Source organism: Rana temporaria, chromosome 2 (assembly GCF_905171775.1).
Source record: "Rana temporaria chromosome 2, aRanTem1.1, whole genome shotgun sequence".
NCBI classification, from domain to species: Eukaryota; Metazoa; Chordata; class Amphibia; order Anura; family Ranidae; genus Rana; species Rana temporaria.
In genome coordinates, this window is record NC_053490.1 from 57289649 (window position 1) to 57316599 (window position 26951).

Sequence of the window (26951 nt, forward strand, 5' to 3'; positions counted from 1 at the left end):
GCCATGTTAAAGACTAATCTCTTTTTGCTAGAACTTTTTTTTTTTCCAATATTTTTTCAATCAAGACTGTCTCTGGCATGTTATCCCTTGACTGGCTTTTGGAGTACCTCTTCTAAAACCCTCTAAATTGGACATTGTTGGGGTAGGTTGGAAGTGATCTTGGGCACAAGGTTAAACCTCTGGGGCTTCTTGCTGCATGCATGTTCGACCGACTTCTGTTGAAGGGACATGCTGGAAACCTTTTGTCGGTCAGTGGCTGCAGCTGCTGATCAATTTATTCTGACAATGGCGGGTTCTGATGTCAAAATGTAGTGTCCGGTGGGTAGGAGTCCTCCATCTGCCTTGTTTGAGTAGATGGATAAACTTTTATATATATATATATATATATATATATATATATATATATATATATATATATATATATATATATATTCAGCCAAAACTGGCCATCTCTGGTCAGATTTAGTCTTTTCTGTCTCTGGAGACCTCTTAAGGTTTGTCCTGTGTAAGTGGATCCAAATCTCCATCAGCTTATGTCTACAATGGTTATGCAAGACTTTTTGGCCCAATTCACCCATCTATTTGCTGACTGTTAACGCAGAGGTCACAAGCACGCTCATGTGCCCACTCCTGCAGATTCTATACAGGATTTGCCTGTGACTTTAGTAACTTCTGAGTTGTCAGCCACAGTGATTCTGCATGATTCACTCCTTGACTGATGAGCTTGCCCCTGCTGCAGCTATTTCCAAATGAAAGAAAGACCCTTTCAACCGTTATTAAAGCAGTGCCCACCACTCTGAAATTTGTGGATCAGTCTTTTGCTTCTACCAGTGCTGTCTCCAGTCTTGGGCCCTTTAAAATTCCTAAGGATGCAACAACTTTCCTTTGGAACTGCTTTGCAACTGTTTTTTTATTGAGACAAAAGAGTCCTGATAAGTTGTTTGCTCCCCAAGCCCTTATTAGACATGTATACATTTCAGTGGGAATTTTGTACAGAAGTGGTCCATTCCTTCTATGGATCTGCACATGTCCTGCCCTATTAAGACACTCGTTGTGCTGGTGGAGGACATGCCTGTTTTCAAGGATCCAAGCAGTTGGAAACCCTTTCCAGCACCATGGTCTCTCTGACAGGTCCTGCCCTTCCGCAATGTTGGCTGTGACGTGGTTTGTCAAGCCACTGCTGCAATTGAGACCCTGCATATTGAACGAATGGAGCAGATGGCTGATGGTGTTGCAGGAGAAGTATAGACAAAGCTATTTTGACTATAATTTTTCTGTGGGTCACAGGAGATTTCAGCTGATGTCACAAAGCCGGTCCAGGCCCTGCAGGGATCCTGACATGTCCGGATCTGCCCAGAAGTCTGACTGGCAGCTGGCTTAGCCTGTCGGTGCGCAGCACGAGAGCTTGAGCTAGCTGTTTCCACTCCCTCCTGGTCCACTGACAGTGTCATTTTTACAGTAATTGTGCATTTTTATAGCACTGATCGCTGTAAAAATGACAATGGTCTCAAAAATGTGTCAGAAGTGACTGATGTGTCCGCCATAAAGTCACAGTCATGACAAAAATTGCAGATCACTGTCCTTACTAGTGGGGAAAAAAAAGTTAATAATAAAAATGCCATAAAACTATCCCATATTTTGTAGACGCTATAACTTTTGCACAAACCAATCAATAAACGTTTATTGCAATTTTTTTCACCAAAAATATGAAGAAGAATACATATCAGCCTAAACTGAGAATTTTTTTTTTTTTTTTTTATAAATGGGGATATTTATTATATTAAAAGGTACAAAATATTGCTTTTTTTCAAAATTGCCGCTCTATTTTTGTTTATAGTGCAAAAAATAAAAACTGCAGAGGTGATCAAATACCACCAAAAGAAAGCTCTATTTGTGGGGGGAAAAAAGGACGCCATTTTTGTTTGAGAGCCTAGTCGCAAGACCGCGCAATTGTCAGTTAAAGCGACAGTGCCGAATCGCAAAAAGTGGCCTGGTCTTTGGTCTGGGGCTTAAGTGGTTAATAAGACACGTGGCCACTCAATAAAATTAGAAGAGGTTTGACCTTAAACTACGTAGAGGGTTCTTTATTGTAAGCGCTGCAAGGATGTGGCATTCCCTTCCACAAGCGGTGGTTTCAGCGGGGAGCATCGGAAGTTTAAAAAAACTATTAGATAAGCACCTGAACGACCACAACATACAGGGATATACAATGTAATACTGTCATATAATCACACACAATGGATTTGACAGACGTGTTTCTTTTTTTCAACCTCACCTACTATGTAAATACTATGTATGTATTTAGGGAATTTCTAGTGTGTGCGCACATCTGGAGGTTGCAGATATGTTTTTTAGGTAAAGTGCACATCACAAGGCTCCTACTGCAAATTTACTTTTAACCCGTTTGCATTTGTTTACAGGAATGGATAGTAATTGGTCGAGTAGATGTGGATGCCCTGATTGAAAAACATTTGCGTGACATTCATGACTGGGAGAAAAACTTTAAAGCCCTTAAAGTGCGAGGAAAAGAAGCTGAACGACTACCTAGGTATTTTTTTTTTTTTGTGAATCTTTTTCTGATACTGCTCTACCAATGAATATCTAAAAATAAAACGCTAATGCTACGTACACACGATTAGTTCATCCGATGAAAATGGACCGATGGATTTTTTCATCAGACATCCGATGAAGCTGACTTTCATCAGTCTTGCCTACACACCATCAGTTAAATATCCGACCGTGTCCAACGCAGTGACGTAAAACACGACGACGTGCAGAGAAAAATGAAGTTTAATGCTTCCGAGCATGCGTCGACTTGATTTTGAGCATGCATGGATTTTTGACCGATGGATTTCCCCACAGACGATCGTTTTTTTCAACCATCAGAACATTTTAAAACGGGTTCTATTTTTTTTCACCGATAGGGAAAAAAAACAATGTGGCCCACACACGATCGGTTAGGTTAACTACACAACCCAGCCCCCACCGTCCTAATATAATATCCCCCTTAATGCTGCAGATAACAGACATTGATAGTCTAACCTTTCTGTGGACAGCCTCCTATTTACAAATGCTGGTGTCTTGCCGAAAAAGTTCCACCGGCGGATAAGGAACCCCCTGTACTGCGCAGGCGTCAACTGAGCCTCCGAAAATAGCCCAATATGTATAGCTGAGAGTCGGCTCTAGATGGCGCCTGCGCACACCAAATTGTACTGCCGAGGCGGTGGTGCTATACTTCTGACATCCAGGCTCATGCCTTACAATCCCAGTGGACATGGAGCATGTTAAAAAAAGAGCCCGGAGGCCGAGTGAGCGAAGTGTGAACGTGAGGCCGACTGGCCACTTACAGTGAGGTCCACGCCGCCCTGGACCTGTTGAATAACTATTTACATCAACATTAAAAAAGCACCTGCCCCTTGCAGAGTAGCACTAGCATTGCGCAGGCGCCGTCTAGAGCTGACTCTCAGCTCTACATGTTTGGCTATGTTCGGAACTCAGTTCATGCCTGCGCAGTACAGGGGGTCCTTATCCGCAGGGGGGAACTTATTCAGCAGAACACCGGGCTTCATCCAGAGGAAGCAGGAGCTCTATGGAAACCGGAAGTTCTGAGGGCAAACGTCCCTCCTTCACTTATTTGTTTTGTTTTCTTTTGTTAAGAAAACAGAATTGATTTTTGTCATAGTTTTTGTCTGAGGACGAAAATGTGGTGTACTTTTAGTTTTCGTCGCTGTAAAAATGCCGCTGACGAAAATTATGACTAAGACGTTTTCGTTGACCAAATAATTTGTTTACCATACGTTAGTCTTTTTTTTTTTATCGCTCAACTAGAGGGCTAAATGAAAAAACTGACCCAATTCTCCCATCCACACATTCATCAGAATGCACTAATCAGTATTGCAAGCTATAGCCAGCAGTGCTGATTGTGCAGACATTTTCCAACAGGCTGGTTGAACAGAAGTTAGTGAATAGATTGCAGTGCCCATACAGGAATCAAAATTTGGCTGGTCCCTGCTGATTTAACCAAATTTCAATCTATGTATGGCCAGCTTAAGGCCCAGGTTCCTTTGATGTGTCCAGCCCTGGTTCAGAGTTCTGTGGGTAACACTTGTCATGAAAGCTGTGCATTTTACGCGTTGCTTTTCAGATTTGTCTCTTTAGCATCACTAGTTAATATTTAAAGTTGCTTGATTATTCTACTTTAACATGAAATGCCAGCATTATTTTTTTTTTATTATTAATTTCTTTTCCAGCACTATGAAGATAGATTGCATGACTATTAACTGTAATCCAGTAAAGGCAGTCATAGATGATCTCATTCAGAAGTTGTTTGATTCTCTAGTAATATCTTTAAAAAGATCCATCCAAGGTAAGAGACACCGGTACAAAATGTAAAACTCAAGAACAAGTTACAATCAATTGTTATGTGTATGTTCAGTATTGGCCCTAAGTAGTATGTATTTTCTGTAGTGGCTAATACATTGTAACAATATTTAGAAAATTAAACTCTTAAAGTGTATATGAGGCCTGGTTCATACTGGTGCGAAATGCGCTTCGACTTTGAGAGCGCATGACGTATATAAATGAATGATTCCCTATGAGAGCCGTCTTAATTGGTCCGACTTTGGAAAAGATTCCTGCACTTCTTTGGTCCGATTTTAGCCCATTGGATGTCATTGAAGTCGGATCAGCATCTTAACTGATCCAACTTGTGAAATGCGACTTGTGCTCAGAGGCAATGTTATCACTGCAAAATGTATTAAAACAATTTATAAAATCAAAATCCATATCAGACCCAAGTTGCACTCCTCTCGAGTTGGAGCCTGTTCATTAAAGTCTGACCATTGTCTAATCGATGTTGCAGGGCAAAGTCAGATCGGAAGTTGAGACTTTTATGTCGGAGCAGTGTGAAATCATAAATCAATTTTTCAGCATGTTTGGAATTATTCCTCATTGTATATAGTTTTTATTTTTAAATATGTTGCAACGTTTCTTACCTGGAGATTCTGCTAGTACCTACTACAAGCTGTCAACGCTAAGCCACTGCCACTCAGTTGACAGCAGCGTTGGGCTGCTTATCTGATAAACTTGAGAATCCATAAAGAGGTGTCAGACCTAGAAACTCTAGTGAAGTGATCCCAACCCTACCTGAGAAATATTAAAGTAGATCTAAAGCCCACAGAATACACAAAAAATCCTAATGTATCATATTATTGTACAGTGGAGAAAATACATTTTTGATCCCATGCAGATTTTGTATGTTTGTCCAGTTACAAAGAAATGAAAGGTCTATAATTGTTATAGGTAGATTTTAAATGATCAAGACAGAATATCAACCTAGAATCAAGAAAAAACACATGAGGCAAATGTTATAAATTGAGTTGCAGTTCAGTGAGCAAAATAAGTATGTGATTCCCCTACCCATTAACAATAATTCTGGCTCCCACAGACTGACTACAGTATGTGGTACATAGATTAGTCCTGTCAATTTTTAAAAAGGTGCTCCTAACAACAAGTATTTATGTTTATAAAGGACACCTGTCCACAGAATATCTTTCTTCCATTCAAACCTCATGATCATGGGCAAGACCAAAGAGCTGTCAAAGGATGTCAGGAACAAGATTGTAGACCTGCACAAGGCTGGAATGGGCTACAAGGCCATCAGCCAGAAGCTTGGTGAAAAGGAGACATGTTGGAGTGATTATTCGCAAATAGAAGAAATACAAAATAAACATCAATCGCTCCGGTCTGGATCTCCATGCAAGATTTCGCCTCATGGTGTAAGGATGATCATGAGAAAAGTGAGATATCTGCCCAGAACTACATGGCAGGAGCTTGTGAATGATCTCAAGTTGGGATCACAGACACCAAACAAACCATTGGTAACAAAATACGCTGCAATGAATTGAAATCCTGCAGTGCCTGCAAGGTCCCCCTCCTCAAGAAGGTACATGTACAGGCCCATCTGAAGTTTGGCAATGAACATCTGAATGATTCAGATCAGGATTCGGAGAAAGTGCTGTGGTCAGACCAAAATTCAGCTCTTTGGCATTAACTCAACTCGGTGTGTTTGGATGAAGAAATATGCTGACTACGACCCTAAGAACACCATCCCTACAGTCAACCACGGAGGTGGAAACATTATACTTTGCGACTGTTTCTCTGCTAAAGGTACAAGCCAACTTTGCCGCATTGAAGAGTCAATGGATTGTAAAATCTTGGATGAGAACCTTCTTCCCTCAGCCAGAACACTGTCGATGGGTCGTGGATGGGTGTTCCAAGGCAACAAAGGAGTGGCTTAAGAAGAAGCACATTAAGGTCATAGAGTGACCTAGCCAGTCTCTAGACCTTTGGGAGCTAAAACTTTGAGTTGTCAAGTGACAACCAAGAAGGCTTAAGAATTTAGAGGAGATCTGTAAATAAGTGTGGACCAAAATTCCCCCTGGATGAGCCGAACACCCCCGCGTTCTGTTCACACCAGAACCTTCGAACGGACCGAACGTTCGCGCAAACATTTAGAACCCCATTGACGTCAATGGGACTCGAACGTTCGAATTCAAAAGTGCTCATTTTAAAGCCCCATATGCAAGTTATTGTCGGAAAACGTCTTTGAGAACCCGGGTCTTGCCCCGGGGGAACATGTATCAATGGAAAAAAGTTTTAAAAACGGTCGTTTTTTCTGGAGCAGTGATTTTAATGATGCAGCATTTGGGGACACATGGCTGCATTTGGGGACACATGGCTGCATTTAAAAAAAATGAAAGCTGTTGTGTTCCCCAAGCGCAAATTAACTAGATGACGACAGCGGCGGGGAGGGGACTTGGCTTTGTCTTAGGGGACTAGGCGGCATCGGCAGCAGCTCTCCTCTTCTCCATACGAGGACTGCTCTGCTCCGCTCTCTGCCCCCTCTCCGCCCCCTCTCCCCCGCACTCCACCCCCTCTCCACCAGCTCTCGGGGGGGGGGGGGAGTATCGGGTCAGGTATCGGGACAACCCTAGTAGAGACAATAAAGAGAAATTGCCGATCCAAGTCCAAGGACCTCAAAAGCACATGCCCTAGTACGAACTTGCAGGTGCAGGCTCTGCAATGGACAGAGAGAGAAAGAACAATCGTGGATGGCCGCACACTGTTAAAGGCATCTTTATTGTATGTTGAATAGCAAAATAAAATCCAATACAGTCACTTCATATTTAGCAGAGGCAGGGGAAAACAGTTGACGCGTTTCACACCATATGTAGGTGCTTATTCATAACTAAAATAATAATTTTTCTATTGAGTATTGATCCACTGGCCATTGGAAACCAGATAAAATGTTTTGCTTAGGTTGGGACTTTAGCTGTTACTGACCTCTTTATGGCTATCTTTTTTCAGCGCATTTGCATGAGATTGATAGTTTTGTGTCCGACGGAATGGAGATGTTGTCCAGCCGGCCCCAGAGTATTGAAGAGATTGGGGAAGCCAACAAGAAACATGGAGAGTTAAAACTTAGGAAACCTGAGGTACTATTTTTTTTCCCTCATATCAGTCATGTTCACATTGAGATAATACACCCTGCTTTCTATAAACACTCTCTAAAACAGCATACCTATTTAGATAATTAAAGGGGTTGTAAAGGTAAAAGTTTTTTTCACCTTAATGCATACTATGCATTAAGGTGAAAAAAACTTCTGACAATACCGACCCTCCCTGAGTCCCCCGTTATACTTACCTGAGCCCTCGAAAGTCCTGCGCTTGTCCACGTCATTTTCCTCGCATACGTAGGTCGCGCCCACATATGTAAACTACATTCAAAGCACACATGTGAGGTATTGCCACAAATTTTAAAGTGAGAGCAATCATTCTAGTGCAAGACCGCCTCTGTAACTCTAAACAGGTAACCTGTAAAAATGTTTAAAGCGTCGCCTATGGGGATTTTTAATTGCCAAAGTTTGGTGCCATTCCACGAGTGTGCACAATTTTAAAGTGTGACATGTTGGGTATCTACTCAGCATAACATCATCTTTCACATTATGCCAAAATATTGGGCTAACATTATTATTATTTTTTTTTTAATGCACAAATCTGTTTGTTTGTTTTTTTCCAAAAAAAGAAAAGAAAAAGCAATTAAAAAATTGCTGAGCAAATACCGTACAAGATAAATGGTTGCAATGACCACCATTTTATTACCTAGGGTCTCTGCTAAAAAATATATATATAATGTTTGGGGGTTCTGAGTAATTTTCTGGAATTTTCTGGAAAAAAATATGATTTTTATATGTAGGAGAGAAGTGTCAGAATTGGCCTGGTTAATTAATTCACCAATGCTCTGACAAAGCAAGTGGAGATTACTAGAGTAGGGGTGTCCACTTCAGTGGTTTCCAGCATACTGGGTCATCGACCAGTTATGGTAAATATGTACAACTATACCTTGTCTGAAATTCTTCTTTAAATACATGGTAGCGCATTGGGTTTGTCTTTTGTTCTTTGTTTCTATAGATGGCATAATTTTCAGGTTGAATTTTACTTTACTCTAGATAATTATAAAGCCAAAAAATATCTCCCTTTTCTTGCATATTCCATAAAGTCAAAATATGTTAAAAAATTGTATTTTGCAGATACTTCCTTTATTTAAAGACGCTGAAGACAGAAACCGGTTACTGCGCTCGGTGGCAGGAAGTGGCTTGGATACCATTGGTAATCTCAGGGCAAAGTGGGATAAATTTGAATTAATGATAGAGAGTCATCAGCTAATGGTGAAAGAGCAGGTAAGATCACTGTTCCTCATCCCCCTTCCTCCCTTCTATTCCCCCCCATCTCACTTCCTCCCTTCTATTTTTCCCAATCTTCGTTCCTCATTCCAATTCCGTCCCATCCTACTTCCTCCCTCCCATTCCCCCCCATCTTGCTTCCTCCTTCCGACTCCTCTCAGTCTCACTTCCTTCCTCCCATCATCCCAATATCTCTTCCTCCTTTCCACTTCTTCCCATCTCACTTCCTCCTTTTCATTCCGTCCCATCTCACTTCCTCCCACCCATTTCTCCAAATCTCACATCCTCCTTTCTACTTCCTATTCTCTACACCTCCCTTTCATCCCATGCCATCTCACTTCCTTGTTCATATTCCTCCTAATTTCACTTCTTCCCTCTCATTCCTCCTCCTCTCATTACCTCCCTCACTTTCCTCTCCATCCTACTACCTCCCTCTAATTCCTGCTCATTTCCCTTTCTTCCTTCCATTCCTCGCCATCTCACTTCCTCCTTCTCATTTACTCCCAATCTTCCTCCCTCCCATTCCTCCAAATATCACTTCCTCCCTCCATTTACTATTCATCTCGCTTCCTCCCTTCCATTCTTTCCTCCCATCTCACTATCTCCTTTCTTCCCATGCCTCCTCATTTTTTCTCCTTCCTCCCATTCATTACTTCCCATCTCTATCTTTCCTTCCTCCTTGGCTCATTTCTCCCTCCTATTCCTCCTTTACTCACTTTCTCCCTTCCATTCCTCCCGATTTCCCTTCCTCCTTGTCAACCCCCCCCCCCCCCCCCCCCCCCCCCAACCCAACTCCCTTTCTCCTTTTCAATTGTCTCAATCTCTCTTCCTTCTTCCCACTCTTCCCAATTTTGTTTTTTCCCTCCTCTCTCCCATACATTTTCTCTCCTCCTTCACATTCCACACAGTCTCACTTCCTCTCTCTGATTTCTTCTCATCTCGCTTACTCCCTTCCATTCCTCATTTTCCATCCTCCCTCTCATTTCTCTTCCTTTTCCCTCCTCCCTCCCATTCTTCCTCATTTTCCTATATTCCACTTATTCTTCCCAATCTCATTTCCTCCCTCCCATTCCTATCCACATGTCTAAAGAGACACAACATGGGGAAATGTGCATGTATCACAGAGATGTATTGAATACATTTTTGAAAGGCGTACAACAGAATATTTGCTTATTTTTAATTAGTAATTTTGGGAACAAGTCCAGTCCTAGCTCTAACATCCTAAATGTGCTTTTACATATAGATTGAAATAATGAAAGAAAATGTGAAGACAAGAGTAACAATTTACACCCAAGAATTAGAAAAATTCAAAGCCCGTTGGGATCAGTTTAAACCTGGTGATGATATCATTGAAAGTGGAAATGAAGACATTTTACAAAAAAGTGCTCAGTCTATAAAAGAAAAGAAAATGGAGTTCGATGAGCTTGAAGCCATAAAGAAGAAACTGATGTAAGCCAAGCCTATTTTATGGAATGTCTATTTAAGAAAAAATGGCAAAACCATAACAAAAAGTTAACTTAATTATTAGTCAAAATAGTTTCATGACCGAGTTTAGATATTGAAGTTTATCCTGTCTTCAGTATCTAAACTGGATTCCTGGATGTTATTCCTATATAGACGTTTGCAGCACAAAGCAGATAAATTCTTCTGTTCTTTTAGGGATTCAGGTAGGAAAACTTCCCGTATAAGATCACAACTGTGTCATGCAACATCTGGCAATCTGAGCGCTGGATAATAAAGTGGACCTTGCACTAAACAATTCCTTATACAGGCCAGATACCCTCACTTAATCAAAACTGAAGGTTTCCTCATGACGCTACTGCATTCCTCCCTAACTTCCCCCTATCACCCTGAAACATTTCCGACAATACCTAGTAAAGTTGTTACTTGCATCTTGCCCATGCTCCTGATGTAGCAACTGTCTGGTTCGTTGATTGGCTGAGTTCCTAAGCACTTTAGTATGGGAGAGCAGGAGAGTGTCATGTCTTTCTTTTTTTCCCATATCTACTGGTAGCAATGGTGAATAGGATGGTAGTAGCAGAAAATGGGACAGTGAACATCAGTAGTAAAAGTGAGGTGACATTGGATGGGTTGATTTAGTGTTTTAGCTCTTGACAAGTTTTGCTTCAACTTAAAAGTGATTTTTGTTAACCAAGCACAATGAGACCAACCGTATTGGGTACCTTTTTAAATTATAATAATATTATTAAAGTGTATGTCCAGCCAAAATTTTTCAGTTGTGATATATTGGGAAATAGCAGTAAAAACTATCAGTGGCTCCTTTGGCAATACCTAGAAAAGTTGGTTCTTGCATATTGTTTCCATATCCTTAATATAATAGTAATCAGGCCTGCCAATTGGCTGCTCAAGTTCCAAACACTTCATTGTGGGAGAGCAGGAGAGTGTTTTTCAGTTATGCGCGGAAATGGTATCACCAGACAGGAATTAAGGCAAAATATCCAGTGGCAACACAGACCGCAGTACACATTTTTTATTTTTTTCAAATATTATTTTTTATTGAGCCCCAGAAAGGGCAGAACCAAGTTATTACATTAATAATGTAAAAACATTGAAAACTTCAATCATGTAACATACAACATGTCCAGCAAATAAACAATTAACTGAGGTACATAAATCTCAGGTAGGTATCAGTACAGAATTTGTCAGACCGTTTTCTTCATTTATGTTTGTCACAACATTAAAAAGTGTAACTACTGAGTAAGGTATGGAGCTGCCCATTCCCTTTTTCCTATTTGCAGGAGCAGAGTAAAGAAAAAGTAGAACACACACTGGGGTTGATTTACTAAAGGGAAATAGACTTTGCACTTTGTAAAGTGCAGTTGTTCCAGAGCTTAGTAAATGAGGTAAGGCTTCACTTTGCAAAGAGTACCTAAACACGTGCAAGGAAAATAAAAAACAGTTGAATTTTTGCTTGCATATGATTGGATGATGGAAGTCTGCAGAGCTTCTGCTCATTTGCTCTGGAGCAACTGCACTTGCAGGATGCAAAGTGTACAGTCTTTTTGCCTTTAGTAAATCAACCCCACTGTGTGTGCATTATTGTGCACATAATATGCACAGCCATGCATTGCAGTCCTTGTTATAACACATTGCAGTTTTACTTTTTTTCTTTTCTTTTTGAACTTCTATGTAATTCTAGGCCCATCAGCATGTTGCAATGTTACAGAACGGATCTAGTTTTATTTCAGTGCACACCAATGTAGCGTGTTGGTGTGAACTGATGTAAAGAAAATTTCCTTGATCTTGCATTGAGACTGCGTTGAGCAGCGCTGCCCAGTTCAAACCGATGGAGCTAGTGTGAACTAGCCCTAAGTGAGGGGAAGTATCTCCAACAAGCTCTTGATCTAAAGACAAATATTGAACTTTAATATTAAACACTAAGCATGACCAATTGATGCTGCCTCAGTAGTAGTCCATAAAAATGGTATTGGGTTGGGCTATCCACTTGAAAAGTAGATCTGCTTACGGACCCATTCACACCAGGCAGTTGCAGTTGTAGTAGCATGTGCTTCAAATAAATGGACTGTCTTAATGCAACTCACGTTATTGTGTGACTTAATGCAAATGTATTAGGCTCACACGTTGCACACAAAGTCACATGACAAGTCGCAGCCCATTGATTGCAGTGGAACCCATTCAAGACTATGCGACTTAAAGTCGGAGCGACTTTGAAAAAGTTCCTGCACTACTTTGGTGTGACTTGAGTGCCAGAGAGTATACTGTATAGTTGCATCAGTCAAACTCGTAATTGTGCAACTTGGAGTCTCATTAGTGTGAACAGAACCTTAAATGCACTGCACCAGACCACATAGGTGTCGGTGAGCTCCAGTCATAAATACATAGGTCTATCTGATTTGTATCTTCAAGAAACTCATTGTGGGATGTGTCAAGCAAGATATTGACAGATTCATTCACCTATCTAGTGCAAACGCAGCCTTCCATTTAGCAAGGATTTTGGGGGTTTGTGCCCTTTATGAAGACTGTACTTTCAGTATTGGTCATAAACTTTAATAGTTTACACATATTTGCATTATATTTATCATTTTAGAGCATTTTTTTTTCTCATAGAAGTGGTCCTGTGGCATCTTTTGTATTGGTTTGGTACTACTTTATAGCAGCTGAGGGGATCATTTATGAGCCCTGCTTCCCCCTGATGGGAATCTGATAAAATTCAGATGCACTCCAGAATGCATAGATTTGCATGTCAAGTGAAACAACCTTGCTTTCTATGAAGGCCATTCACATCTATGCAGTGCGATTATGATGCGGTTAGAAAAATGGTCTTGTATGTGTTTAGTGTGATGTGATTTTAAGCTTAGCTTTAAACTTTAAAGCTAAAATAGCATTACAATTGCAGCTGTCAAGTGTAAACCATGCCGCAAATTCGCACTCCAAGCTGCATTAAAATCACATTGCATCGCAGCTCATCCAGTGTGAACTTAGGCTGAATGAGATTTTAAGAAATGTGTTTCAAAAGATATGAAATTTCTACTGTTTGGCTGTGTGGCAAACAATCTTCTCATAATTTTTAATCCTATCACTTCACACCTCCAGTGATGACTGTGTGCACTTTGAACTGGAGGCTCCAGACTTCGCCATAGCAGAGGAGATACGGCTTGATATTGATGGCTGCATGAAAACCTGGTCTCTGTATGAAGAGTTCTATCAAGTATTTAATGAGAAGGCAAGGGAAGACTGGATCTCTTTCAGGTACACTAGCTGCTTAAAGCAACCCAATAATCACCTAAAATGGTACAATTTCTTTTCCATAGCATTTTGTAAAATTTTAAACTGAACCCATCAGATCCAGGACCTTAAAACCAGGCTAGTCAAACTGGATTCCTGGATGTTATTCCTATATATACGTTTGCAGCACAAAGCAGATACATTCTTCTGTTCTTTTAGGGACCAACTTGTATAATACATTTGTTCAGACGGTATTCAATTACCAAAGGGGAGTATACTGCTGCCAACATGATTGGTTTCAGAAACTGGTATAAATCCAAATAAGGTAGCTTACTATAGACGTTCCTCTTTGTTAAATATCCAATTTAATATCATGATATTGTGCAGCATTTGAAGAAAGTAATTGACGTGATTAAGTAATTAAGTGATTAAGAAAGTAATTAGAAGCCCGATATTCACAATGGATATAGAAAGTCAGGTTTCTGTGATTTAAAAAAAGAGACAATAATTTCAGAACTTTTCCCACCTTTAATGTGACCTATAAACTGTACAACTCAATAAAAAAACAAACTGAAATCTATAGGGTGGGGGGGGGGGGATAAAAAAATGATGTGGTTGCATACCCTCGTATAACTGGGGATACAGCTGCTTTCAGAATTAAGTAATCACATTCAAACTCATGTTAAATAGGAGTCAGTACACACCTGTCATCTTTTAAAGTGCTTCTAAACTAACTCCAAATTAAGTTCAGCTGTTCTAGTAGGTCTTCACTGACATTTTTTTAGTCGCATCCAACAGCAAAAGCCATAGTCTGCAGAGAGCGTCCAAAGCATCAGAGGGATTTCCTTTTTAAAAGGTATCAGTCAGAAGAAGGGTACAAAAGAATTTCCAAGGCATTAGATATACCATGGAACACAGTGAAGACAGTCACCATCAATTGGAGAAAATATGGCACAACAGTGACATTACCAAGAACTGGACTTCCCTCCAAAATTGATGAGAAGAAAACTGGTCAGGGAGGCTGCCAAGAGGCCTACAGCAACATTAAAGGAGCTGCAGGAATATCTGGCAAGTACTGGCTGTGTGGTACATGTGACAACAATCTCACTCATTCTTCATATGTCTGGGCTATGGGATAGAGTGGCAAGCCTGGCTAAATTTCTCAAAAACACATTTGAAGTCTCCCAAAAGCATGTGCGAAATGTGTTATGGTCTGATAAAACCAAGGTTGAACTTTTTGGCCATAATTTCAAAAGATATGTTTGGTGCAAAAACCACACTGCGCAAAAGAACACCATACCCAGTTAAATCACACTTGTTTAGTAATAAAAGTAAATGGAACAAACGTAGTCAAAACAGCCAAAGTTCGGTAGCCGGAACAGATAGTCAGACAAGCCAGAATGTCAGGAAGCCAGGAATCGGCATAGTGAAACAGCAAGCAGGATCTGGAGCCAGAAGGAACGACAGCCAAGCAAACCTTTAAAAGGAACGCAGGAGAAAGTCTCTGTGATGTTGACCAGGCGAAGGCAGGGATCATCTGGGCTGGATGGCTTAAGTAAGCAGAGCTGACGAGCAGGAAATCGTCAACAGGTAAGTCACTGTGGAGAGATGGGAGCTAGCAATTAACTGGCAGCTGAGCGGCCAACTCAGAGAAGGAAGGGCTGAGCCCAGCTCTGACACACAAAACCTTCAGGCTTCTGCTAGAAAACTGAACATGAAGAGAAACGTTATCTTTCAGTATGTCAATGACCCAAAGCATACATCCAAATCGACAAAAGAAAGGGCTTCACTAGAACATGTTTTAAGTTTTGGAATGGCTCAGCCAGAGCCTAGACCTGGATCCGATTGAAAATCTGTGGGTTGAGCTAAAGAGGGCTGAGAAAAAAGTTCTGAAATGATTTATCTTTGTCTAATTTTTTTTTTACATCACAGAAACCTGACATTTTAACAGGGGTGTGTAGACTATTTATAGCCACTGTAAAAGTACCTCTGGGCCATGCACCCCTAAAAATATAAGACCGCTCATTGTAGCAGTTGATTATTTTGTCTATCAGATTAAAGCGAAAGAAGGGCCTGAATCTGAGACACTGGTCTTCTTGGAAGAGGCAGAGAAGGTCCTAGATATTAACCACTTGCTTACTGGGCACATAAACCCCCTTCGTGCCCAGGCGAAATTTCAGCTTCCGGCACTGCGTCGCTTTAACTGACATTTGCGCGGTCGTGCGACGTGGCTCCCAAACAAAATTGACGTCCTTTTTTCCCCACAAATAGAGCTTTATTTTGGTGGTATTTGATCACCTCTGCGGTTTTTATTTTTTGCGCTATAAACAAAAAAAGAACGACAATTAAAAAAAAAAAATATATATATTTTTTACTTGTTGCTATAATAAATATCCCATATGCTGTGTTACCGACGATTGCGTGTACCCGGCGGACATCGCGGCCGCCAGGTACACGCATCGGCTCCCTAGCGATGCGCAGGGATAGTGTTTACCCGCTGTGCGCCCCCCAGAGGCGTGCGCGGGTAATGCACTTGAAATGACGTCCAGTTGGCACCTGAGAGCCACGCTGTTGACGTCTTTTGTCAATAGCGCAGGTCTCAAGTGGTTAAATCCTAACTTACCGTATTTAACTTTAAGATGTAAAGCGCTGCGCAAACTGTTGGTGCTATATAAATCCTGTATAATAATAATAATAATAATAAAGAGGGAAGTTTAAAGGAAAACAACTTTTCACAGTTTCCTGCGTATAACACGCAGGCACAGCTTACCCTCTATTTTCAGGGTAGAAAAGTGAGTGTTATACGCCAATAAATACAGTATTTGCTAGTACTTGTTTCTTCTCTACATTGCTTCCAAGGCTTCCCCTTGGCAGCTATCTGGTGCCGTTATCCTCTGCCTGGACATTGCAGATGGACCTGCTGACTAGATGTTGTGTGATTTAGCTTGAAAGTGACCTTTGGGAACTGGGTTCCTTGTGGGCCCTTTTCCAGACCACGTTTTATTAGCTATATAGCCCTTTCCAGTTTCAAACTGCCAGTTTGTTCATATAATGAGCTAAAGTACAACTAAAGGCTTTTGTATGACAGTCTAAACAAGTACCAAATGCAATTACTATATTAAAAAATGTAATTTACTTTCCCTAACCAATACAAAAACCTTCCTAATTTGTTGCATACCAAATATTTAGAATTTTTGTTGTTGTGGCCACTCATACACAATTACTAAAATATCAGCTATTTATTAAAAGCCATAAAATCACAAAAAAAATGTATACACACATTACTAACACACATACCATAAAAACAGAGTGTCACTTTGCGCTTTCTTACCTGTCATGCAGTGCAGAGGAAGTATCTTCTGATGCTCCTGGTCACAGAGGCACATGAAACATTGACCTGTTGATCCCACAGAGACATTGGATCAGCCTGTTGCTTCTACCAGTACACCAGTACTGCTTCAAGTCTTGAGTCATTTAATCATTTAAGACTCCTATAGCTACAAAGATGTTCCTCTTGCACCCACTTTTTTCAGCTGTTTCTCCATGGAGATTGAAAACATCCTCTTAGATGCTTACTGGCTTTGTATCTTTTTTGTGGGGATTTTGTTCAGAAATGGTCCATTCCCATGTTAGATCAGGTCATGTCTTGCCTTAAAAAGTACATTACCATACCAGTAGAGGATCCACCTGCAGAAGATACACCTGTTTTTTAAGACCCAACTGATGAGCAGTTAGAAGCCTCTTCTAGTGCTCTATTCTCATTGGGGGGGTTATACCCTGGGCTAACCTTCCTATTTTTTGTTTGCCAGTAAGTGTCCAATCCTCCTGTAGGCAGCAGTATTACCTGAATGTTTAGGGCAAGGTGCTGGAATGTTTCAGGAAGCTTTGTACAAGTCCCTATTGGCCTGTCCCACCAGCCATGATCTACGTGATTTGAATAGAAAGGTTCAGAGACCCTGTGATGACATCACTGGCTCTAAAATAAGGCATGTAATAAAAACAGGTTTCATTTAGGCTGTTTCACATTTATTCGAATTGGATGCGGTTTTTCACTGCATCCAATTTTCATGACAGGAGACTGTGACCGTCTCTCAATGGTGCCGGTCCAAACATCCCCAGGGTGGCTTTGGCGCGTATTGCACAGGTGTCCTGTGCGTCTTTGGCTATGTTTGAGGTTCAAATTCAGGCAAAAATTTGTGCCCGATTTGTCCCTGAAACGGAAAACAGGGATGCACTGGACCCCTGCTGTGAGCCACATCCGAATTAAGTGTGAACCCGGCCTCGAAAAAGTATTTAGTATGGGGGGGGGGGGGTATAGATGAGAAGAACAGGGGAAATCAAAATGTAAACAGAATAAATGTCATCTTTACCACAGCAGTTGTTGTTTTTCTGGGTCTCCCCTGTAACATAGTTTTATTACCTGTTGATCCTGCCGGTAGATTCAATACCTTCTCCTTGAAAAAGGTGACGATGCTGTTCAGTTCTATGGTGAAATAGCAGTAGTGGACAGGGTGGTTTTAGATGGACATGTAGATTTAAATAGGATTTAAGTAACAAATGAAAGCCTACCTCAGTTTAACATTTTTTATGTTAATGCAGTAGGATTTTGGACAGCTTGGCTTGGGTGTGAATAGGGGAGAAAAATTATAAATACAAGTCTCTAAAATGGAGAAAAAGAGGAATTCATATACAGAATACTATCAGTAAAGGTTTTCACATTCTACAGTTGCCAGGATTGTTCCCTAGACTGGGCCTTTAATGTGACTCTTTTTCTTGTAAGCAGTCATTTTACAGATTTCGGTTCATTGATTTTAAGCAGGGAAAACCAAAAAAATCCTTAGCAATTCTCCTAGCACAACTTAAGCCATCATGGTGGCTGGAAGTGCATTATACTCCATGATCAGTTTACATGAACCAAGAATTTTTCTGTTGTGGATCAGACAATTCTGATTACCCACCAAGCCCAAAACGGCTCAACCGACACTGAAAATGGCAATTGAGATATATTTATTGATGTCAGCAATTTCTTAATTTGAGTTGAGTTCTGCTTTTTAATTGGAGCACAGTTGTTCTTTGTTCTAATGGAAGTCGGACCATTCCAACCATCTGTTTCATTCCCAGGAGCAAATATTACAGCTTTGAGGAGTTTTTGCTGTCTTGGCATGACAGACTGAGGAAAATGGAGGAGCACACTACCATGTCTGTGAAGTTACAGGCAGAAATTGACAAATACAAGGTATGTCATGTGGGATTTTGAAGTCTTTTCTATCCAGCCTGCTGAGATCTGTAGAGAGCAGCAGATGGCTCTTTTCTGAGTGTAGTTTGTATTGGAATCTAATTGTATTGTAAGTGTGTAATTACTTTTGGATTAAGGGAACTAGAGTCATTATTAGGGTAGTTTGGTGGTTGAAATGGGTTCAGATGTTTTCTTAAAGTTACTGAACATCAACATAGAGACAAATTTAAAGGTGTAGTGAGCATATTTTAATTTTTTACTGAGAGCAGAAAAATGTGGTACATTTATGTAATATTTTTACATTCCCTAGAATACAATAAATGTGTGTTAATGTGGAAAACTTTGGAAGAATCATTGTTTGCCACTAGTCAGCCAACATTAAAGTTTAGCAATATCCTGTTCCATCACAGAATTTTCACTTTACATTTTTTATTTTTTTTGCTGCCTTTAACCAAAAATGTATATACTGTACATCTATTGGCTTTCTTTAGAATCCTAAAGATTTTCTGTGTAAATGAATATATACTGTAGCATTTTACATGGAACACCTGACCTCTTACATCATTCTGTGCTCTGAAGGCATTAACAGTCTGATAATCATATAGGTATACAGACACACATACTGGGCTAGATTCAGGTAGAATTAGGCGGGCGTAGCGTATCTCAGATACACTACGCCACCGTAAGTTTGAGCAGCAAGTCCTGTATTCACATAGAACTTGCGCTGAAACTTACGGCGGCGCAGTGTAACTGGGCCGGCGTAAGCCCGCCTAATTCAAAATAGGCTGGTTGGGGGCGTGTTCTATGTAAAATACTAGTGACCCCACGTATTTGACGTTTTTAATGAACAGCGCATGCGCCGTCCATGGACGTATCCCAGTGCACATGCTCCAAATGACGTCGGCAAATCGTCATGCTTTCGACGTGAACGTAAATTACGGCCAGCCCCATTCACGGACGAGTTACGCAAACGACGTAAAATTTTCAAATTTCGACGCGGGAACGACGGCCATACTTAACATTGGCTACGTCATGTTTTTGGTGGTTTATCTTTACGCCTGAAAACCCCTTACGTAAACGGCTTATCTTTACTGCGACAGCCGGGCGTATGTTCGTGAATCGGCGTATCTAGCTGATTTACATATTCTTGGCATAAATCAGCGTACACGCCCCTAGCGGCCAGCGTAAATATGCAGTTAAGATACGACAGCGTAGCAGACTTACGCCGGTCGTATCTTAGCAACATTTAAGCGTATCTCAGTTTGAGCATACGATTAAAGTTGCGACGGTGGTGATTCGGACTTACGACGGCGTATCTACTGATATGCCCGTCGTAAGTCTATGTGAATCTACCCCACTGTATGCAGTAGGGTAAGTTCAGGCAGATACCTACCAGTATTTTTTTGTTCAAGACACTAGGTAGGCAAAAAACCTTCATGCAGCTAGAGCCTTTTGGGCAAATTGCAGCCAGGGTGCAGTGTCTTTCATTGTATTATGTTTTGAGTTCCAATTGGAACAATGTCATCAGTTCAGTTAAATAATCAGGCACAATTATGCACTAGTGTTTGTACCTTGTGTCAGTCCATCTATCATTTCATTACAGCCCAAGTTTTATAAAAAAAATGGTTTCTTGTAAACTACAGTATATATAGTTGTGCTCATAAGTTTACATACCCTAGCAGAATTTATGATTTCATGGCCATTTTTCAGAGAATATAAATGATAACGTAAAAAATTTATTTCACTCATGGTTAGTGTTTGGCTGAAGCCATTTATTATCAATCAGCTGTGTTTTCTCTTTCTAAATCATAATGACAACAGAAACTACCCAAATTACCCTGATCAAGTGTACATACCCTGGTGATTTTGACCTGATAACATGCACACATGTTGACACAAAAGGGTTTGAATGGCTATTAAAAGGTAACCATCCTCACCTGTGATCTGTTTGCTTGTAATTTGTGTGTGTGTGTATACAAGGTCGATGGACTCCTGACAGACCCTTGCATCTTTCATCCAGTGCTGCACTGACATTTCTGGATTCTGAGTCATGGGGAAAGCAAAATAATTGTCAAAGGATCTGCGGGAAAAGGTAGTTGAACTTTATAACACAGAAAAGGGATATAAAAAGATATCCAAGGAATTGAAAATGCCAATCGGCAGTGTTCAGTGTGGAAAATCAGGGGTTCTGTTGAAACCAAACCACGGTCAGGTAGACCAACTAAAATTTCAGCCACAACTGCCAGGAAAATTGTTCGGGATGCACAGACAAATCCACAAATAACTTCAGGTGAAATACAGGACTCTCTGAAAACATGTTGTGTGGCTGTTTCAAGATGCACAATAAGGAGGCACTTGTAGAAAAATGGGCTTCATGGTCAAGTTGCCTGAAGAAAGCCATTACTATTCAAATGCCACAAAGTATCCCGCTTACAATACGCCAAACAGCACAGAGACAAGCCTCAAACCTTCTGGCACAAAGTCATTTGGAGTGATGAGACCAAAATGTAGCTTTTTGGCCACAATCATAAATTCTACATTTGGAGAGGAGTCAACAAGGCCTATGATGAAAGGTACAGAGGTGGATCACTGATGGGGATGTGTGAGCTACAAAGGCACAGGATATTTGATCAAAATTGTTGGCAAGATGAATGCAGTATGTTATCAAAAAATACTGGAGGAACATTTGCATTTATCAGTCAGGAAGCTGTGCATGGGACGTACTTGGACATTCCCACTTGACAATGAATCAAAACACAAGGCCAAGTCGACCTGTCATTGGCTACAGCAGAATAAAGTAAAGGTTCTGGAGTGGTTATCTCAGTCTCCTGACATCAATTTCATTGAGCCACTCTGGGGAGATCTCAAACGTGGGGAGATCTGGGGAGATCTCAAACGTGCAGTTCATGCATGACAGCCCAAGAATTTACAGGAACTGGAGGCTTTTTGCCAAGAGGAATGGGCAGCTTTACCATCTGAGAAGATAAAGAGCCTCATCCACAAATACCACAAAAGACCTCAAGCTGTCATTGATGTTAAAGGGTACAATACATAGTATTAAGAACTCGGGTATGTAAACTTTTGATCAGGGTCATTTGGGTAGTGTCTGTGGTGATTATGATTTAAAAAGAGTAAACACAGTTGATAGATAATAAGTGGCTTCAGCCAAACACTAACCACGAGTGTAAGAAAAGATTTTTGTGTTATTTAATATTCTCTGAAGAATGTGTAAAGAAATCATAAATTCTGCCAGGGTATGTAAACTTATGAGCACAACTGAATGTTTATTTTAAGTTTATAAATACCTTCAAAGTTAAGTTGACGAAGTTCTTCAAAAATGTTAGACTTGGGAATGTTTGTCAGTACATCATGTGTAATTTAGCTCTAGAAAAAAAGGCATCATAATTAAGAGTACTTAAGAGTACTTCAATTAAAAGGATTTTTAAACATTTTTCTTTCTTGTCCATTGAGGGAGATTGGCTGTCTTTCACCTTCATCTTGGGCCTTTAGAGCCCTTGGACCACAAATATTGTTTTTAGTTCACCTGCTTTTCCAGGTTTTCATCTATGGAGATTGGAAACACCTGCCAAGTGCTTATTATCCTTGTACATAATTTGAAGAGGACCAAAAAGTAGGCTACCTACACTGTAAATACAGGGTATTGTATCTTAACAAAGTGAACACTGGTGGAGCATGTGCTTGTCCAACCGATAACAGATTGAAGCCCTCTCCTGTGGTTGATCCCTTGGTTATAGTATGTTTATTGAAAATGGTTGTAGCTTTAAATTTTTTGGAACTCGCGTCTAAGAAGCGTCTCTTTGGATCTACTCTGGATACCATTATCAAGGAAGCTACTGGTGGCAAGAGTACCCATCAGCTGAAGAAGCCCGGGAAACAGACTGCAAAGTATTTTCCTGTATCGGTTAAGCTACATCTGCTTTGTTTCTCCATGCTCACGCCATCCATATCCACTTCCACCTGAAAGGTCAAAGGTTAAGGGGCAAACCTTTTTCTGCATGAAGGTGCATCCCTACTTTCCAGAGGGTAAAATGGTGTCTATTAATCCTTGTGGATGCTTGAACTGCTTACATCTCAGACACCTGGGTGCTGGAGGTGATCTTCAAGGGCTATAAGCTGGAGTTTCACTTTGATTTCTCACCTCCAACCTTTCAGTGTCGCTCAAAAGATTAGCAGATCTCTATCAAAACCTCTGAAGTCTTCTGGATCAAGATGTCATTGCCCTAGGTCCTGTGGCAAAACATTTGTTGGGTTTTACCCCATCATGTTCACTGTCCCCAAACCCAAAGTGAGCATCTGCCATCTTGGATTTAAAAGCAGTGAATGTCTTCATTTGAGTTCATCCAGATCTGTCATTGCCTCCCTTGACTAGGGAGAATTTCTAGCTTTAGTAGAAATCGATAATGCGTACTTGCATGTCCCAATCTTGCCAGTGCATCTGCATTTTCTAACAAGATAGATGAACGAATTCCCCCCTAGATGTAGTTGAGGAAGCAGTCAAAGCAGGCTTTTTCGGACTATGTGACTTTGACCATCCAGACAATATGGTGGTTCGGATGGATCTTAAACCTTTAGACATCATTGCTGAAACCGATTTATCATTTGGAGTATCTTGGTTTAGTCCTGGACACAGTGCAGGTTAGAATGTTTGTTTATTTTCCTGGAAATATTCAGACTCTCCAATCTTACATTCATACTCTCCAGTCTAAGAGCCAATGTACTCTTCAAATTTGCATAGGAGTCTTGGGTCTGATTGTAGCCTCCTTTATAGGCAGCCTTGTTTTCCCAGTTTTAATTCAGACCTCCACATCAGTCTGTTATCATGGGATTCACATCCCTGGAATGACCGCTTTGACACAGAGGGCGGGTTATCGGCTTGGACAGAAATCTGTCTCTAAAATTGGGAAAGTCTTTCCTTCCTGTCTTTTGGAATATCCTCATAGCCTGTTGGCTGGGTATGAGTCCTGGGCACCTTGTTGGTGTTTGGGACTTGGTTGTTAGAGAAGTCTTGTCTTCTGATCAACATTCTGAAACTATGGGTGATATGGCTGTCTGCAACATTGGACTATCCTGATGGATGTACATCAAATCTAGATTCAGCGGGATAGCGTCACAGTGAAGACATACATCAGCCATCTTGCATCTACAAGAAAGGTAGCTTGAATCCTGTCCTGGGCAGAACTTTGTTTTGCAACCTTGTCCTCCCATGTTCATCCCAGGCATTGAAAACTGGTAGGCAGACTTCATCAGCTGGCAAAGTCTGGACCTGGGAGGAGTGGTCCTTTCACCCAGAGGTGTTCTCAGACCTGTGCCTGGGGGTCGGCACTGGACGTTCACCTGCTGGCTCAACGACTAACTAGACCGAATTGTCTCCAGGTCAATGACATCTCTTCCTAGCAAAATCAGTCGATTCTTTGATGACTTTGCAGGATCAAGATAGATATGATTCCAGTGGTGCTCATTTCTCTGGACTGGCCCAGGAGAATGTTGTACGTAAGACTCCTGGCGAACGCCTTTAGGGCTCTACCAGATTGTCCAGATTCTTTCTCAAGGACTGATTTAACATTCTGCTTTATTATCACTTGTTTGAAACAATGTCTGTTCTGAGAGGTTCTGAGAGGTTCTGAGTGACGGGGGCATCTCTGAATCTGTGTTTCCTACAATGTTAAAAACTATGAAGACTTAATTCCTGCAGGGTCTATTAATAGACATGGAAGTCATACTTCACATGGTATGCATATTGGAACTTCCATCCTAGCAGATTCTCCATGGGATGAATCCTCTCATTCTTACAGCTGGGCCTCCTAATAGTGCACTGGCTTATTTTTCATCTCCATCTCTGGGTGGCTCAAACAGAACATCATTTAAGTTTATGGTCTCACGGATCAGGTTCCACCCTTATCCTTTAAGGCACACTCCACTAGATCTGTGAGTGCTTTTGGTCTAGTCTTCCTGATAAATATTGCTGCCTCATCTGATGGCAGTTTTGGATGTTGGGTCCTTCAGGCAGCTCTTTGAGTTGCAGATAGTCCCCAGTTTTCTGTTTTCTTGGGCCTGTTAGCACTTGTGTAGTTTATTGCCCACCCCTCAACTGGACTGCTTTTGACGTTCCTAAGGTGAAAGATTTCATGTGTCTTTGGTGGATGTGAAAGAACTGGATTTTTGCAATCACTGTAAAACATATTTTTCTTTGAGTCCATTGAAGGACATAAATCCACCCCACCCTCTGTTACTGGTACTGCTTTGTTACTCTTGATACTGCTTTATTACAAAAGTGAGGCATGCTGGTAGTCTGAAGCATTATCCTGGGTCGGGCTATAGTTTTTTGGTTTCCAGTGCTCAGGCCTTCTGTAGGCGGCATTATAATTAAAAAAACTTCCTGTGCCCCTCAGTGGACTCCAAGAAAAGGATTTAATGGTGAGTACCAGTATCCTTTTTTAAATGGACTTGCATGTGTTAGACTTGGTATAACTTATGTTCATAAAAGGCAAGGAACTGAAAGCCAATCTTCTGTTTTTTCTGGGCATGCTGCCTCTGGGGTTGAAGTAAGGCTCCTCTGCATATGGGGGTTATAGGAGGGTGGAATTGTTCAGCACCTTCCTTGCTGATGCACGATTCTTAGTCATCTGCTGAAAGAATGATAAAAAAGGTGTTTGAAAAGTAGGTTAGGAAAAGGAAAAATATTTTTCATATGCTCCCAATTATAAAAAAAGATCAATCCTCATCCATGTTGCGGTACGCCTTTCAGTTTTTACAAAGTGTAATGGGCTATATAGACTGAATCTCCCATGTTCTGCACAATATATGGCCTTCTTATTTTTGCAGCTCGTTTGAAGTTCTTTTGCAGTTTTTAGTGTTATTCACTATGAGCCGATAAGCCTTCTGGAAACATTTTAGACATTATTAGGGCAAGGACATCAAAAGTCTAAAAAGATCTAATTGCAGAGCTGATGGGAAAGAAAAACAAGTCTAGTAAGATGCATTTACATGCCAACAGTTGAGTCTCATCAAAATTATGCAACAAAGTTGTGTCAAACACTGAAGTATAAAGATCTATACATGTTGTTGTTGTTTTTCATTTTCATTGTCGGCACATAATGAAGTGCATGGATGTTAGATTAAATATTGTTCTGCTGGTCTTTTCACAGATGGTGGTTCCTGTCCTCAAGTATGTTCGTGGCGAGCACTTGTCACAAGACCATTGGCTTGACCTCTTTAGACTTCTTGGACTTCCAAAGGGAACCACTTTGGAAAAGTTGCTGTTCGGAGATTTACTAAAAGTATCTGATATGATAATATCAAAAGCTTCAGAACTCAAAGTGAGTATAACATAAAGAGAATTTGGTGGTTGGGTCAGTGCTGAACTGCAACTTTACATCTGTGTTTAGCTTAAATTGGGACGGTTTGAAACACTGTCAGATTTGTACTTGTTACACTCAAATCTAACGAGAAGGATAAGTTTATGTACCATGTACCCCAGCAGGGTTTTCTTTGTGATACCAGCTGAGTACTGTTTTTAATTGGCTAGATCACCTGTAACCTAATGACACATGAGAGCAGTATATAGGTGATTGTGGGTGACTAGTTCCAATAGGTAATGACTAAGCGCTAACATTTGAGTATAACGCATCTACCCCTTTGTCCCCTGCTCCATCTGTCAACCACTGGTCATATGAAGCTTCAATAAAAGGATTTTTGGAAGTGCAGCCGTCCGGAATCATTTCCTTATGATATCCTTATTTAAGTGTGGTAATTGGGTTGCAGATATTAAACGCAGATACCTAGAGATACAAGCAAGTGTGCACACACGCATGTACAGTGCCCAGTTAGCTCTGAAACTCAGGGAGCTCTCCAACAGCTCCTGTGGTCCAGGGCTCGTATGTACCATCTTAGTGACCAAAGAAGCTGCCCATTTATAGTTGTGTGACAAAGAGCGGAAGGACATGAGGGCCCGGGGCTGAACTTGTGAACGCATGAGCTATGCAAGATTTGTATAAAAATAAAATCTCAAGTTTTGGGACTCCTGAGGCATTATACAAAGTGTTGGCATCTCTAAAATGACTATAGATTCAGTTTAAGAAATTTCTTAATTTATTGTAGTTACACAATTTGGAACTACAGTACCACACCTATGTGTAAGAAAGACAAAAAGTTACAAATAAGAGATCTATAGCAAACCTGTATGCATTGAGGGGAATATGACTAAGATCCTATGTTGATGGCATCAAATTCAGATTCTTCTGATA

At 40.7% G+C, this 26951-nt stretch overlaps 1 protein-coding gene across 1 annotated transcript in view; it reads left to right on the forward strand.

Annotated features, from left to right (window-relative positions):
• Positions 1 to 26951, forward strand: part of DYNC2H1 (dynein cytoplasmic 2 heavy chain 1) — a 613609-nt gene that overhangs the window by 89360 nt on the left and 497298 nt on the right. The window contains exons 19-26 of the mRNA XM_040339316.1: positions 2421 to 2548; positions 4251 to 4366; positions 7369 to 7496; positions 8592 to 8741; positions 9988 to 10193; positions 13320 to 13475; positions 18573 to 18687; positions 25854 to 26024. Coding sequence (XP_040195250.1) covers positions 2421 to 2548; positions 4251 to 4366; positions 7369 to 7496; positions 8592 to 8741; positions 9988 to 10193; positions 13320 to 13475; positions 18573 to 18687; positions 25854 to 26024 — 1170 coding nt within the window. The remainder of the gene's footprint in view (positions 1 to 2420; positions 2549 to 4250; positions 4367 to 7368; positions 7497 to 8591; positions 8742 to 9987; positions 10194 to 13319; positions 13476 to 18572; positions 18688 to 25853; positions 26025 to 26951) is intronic.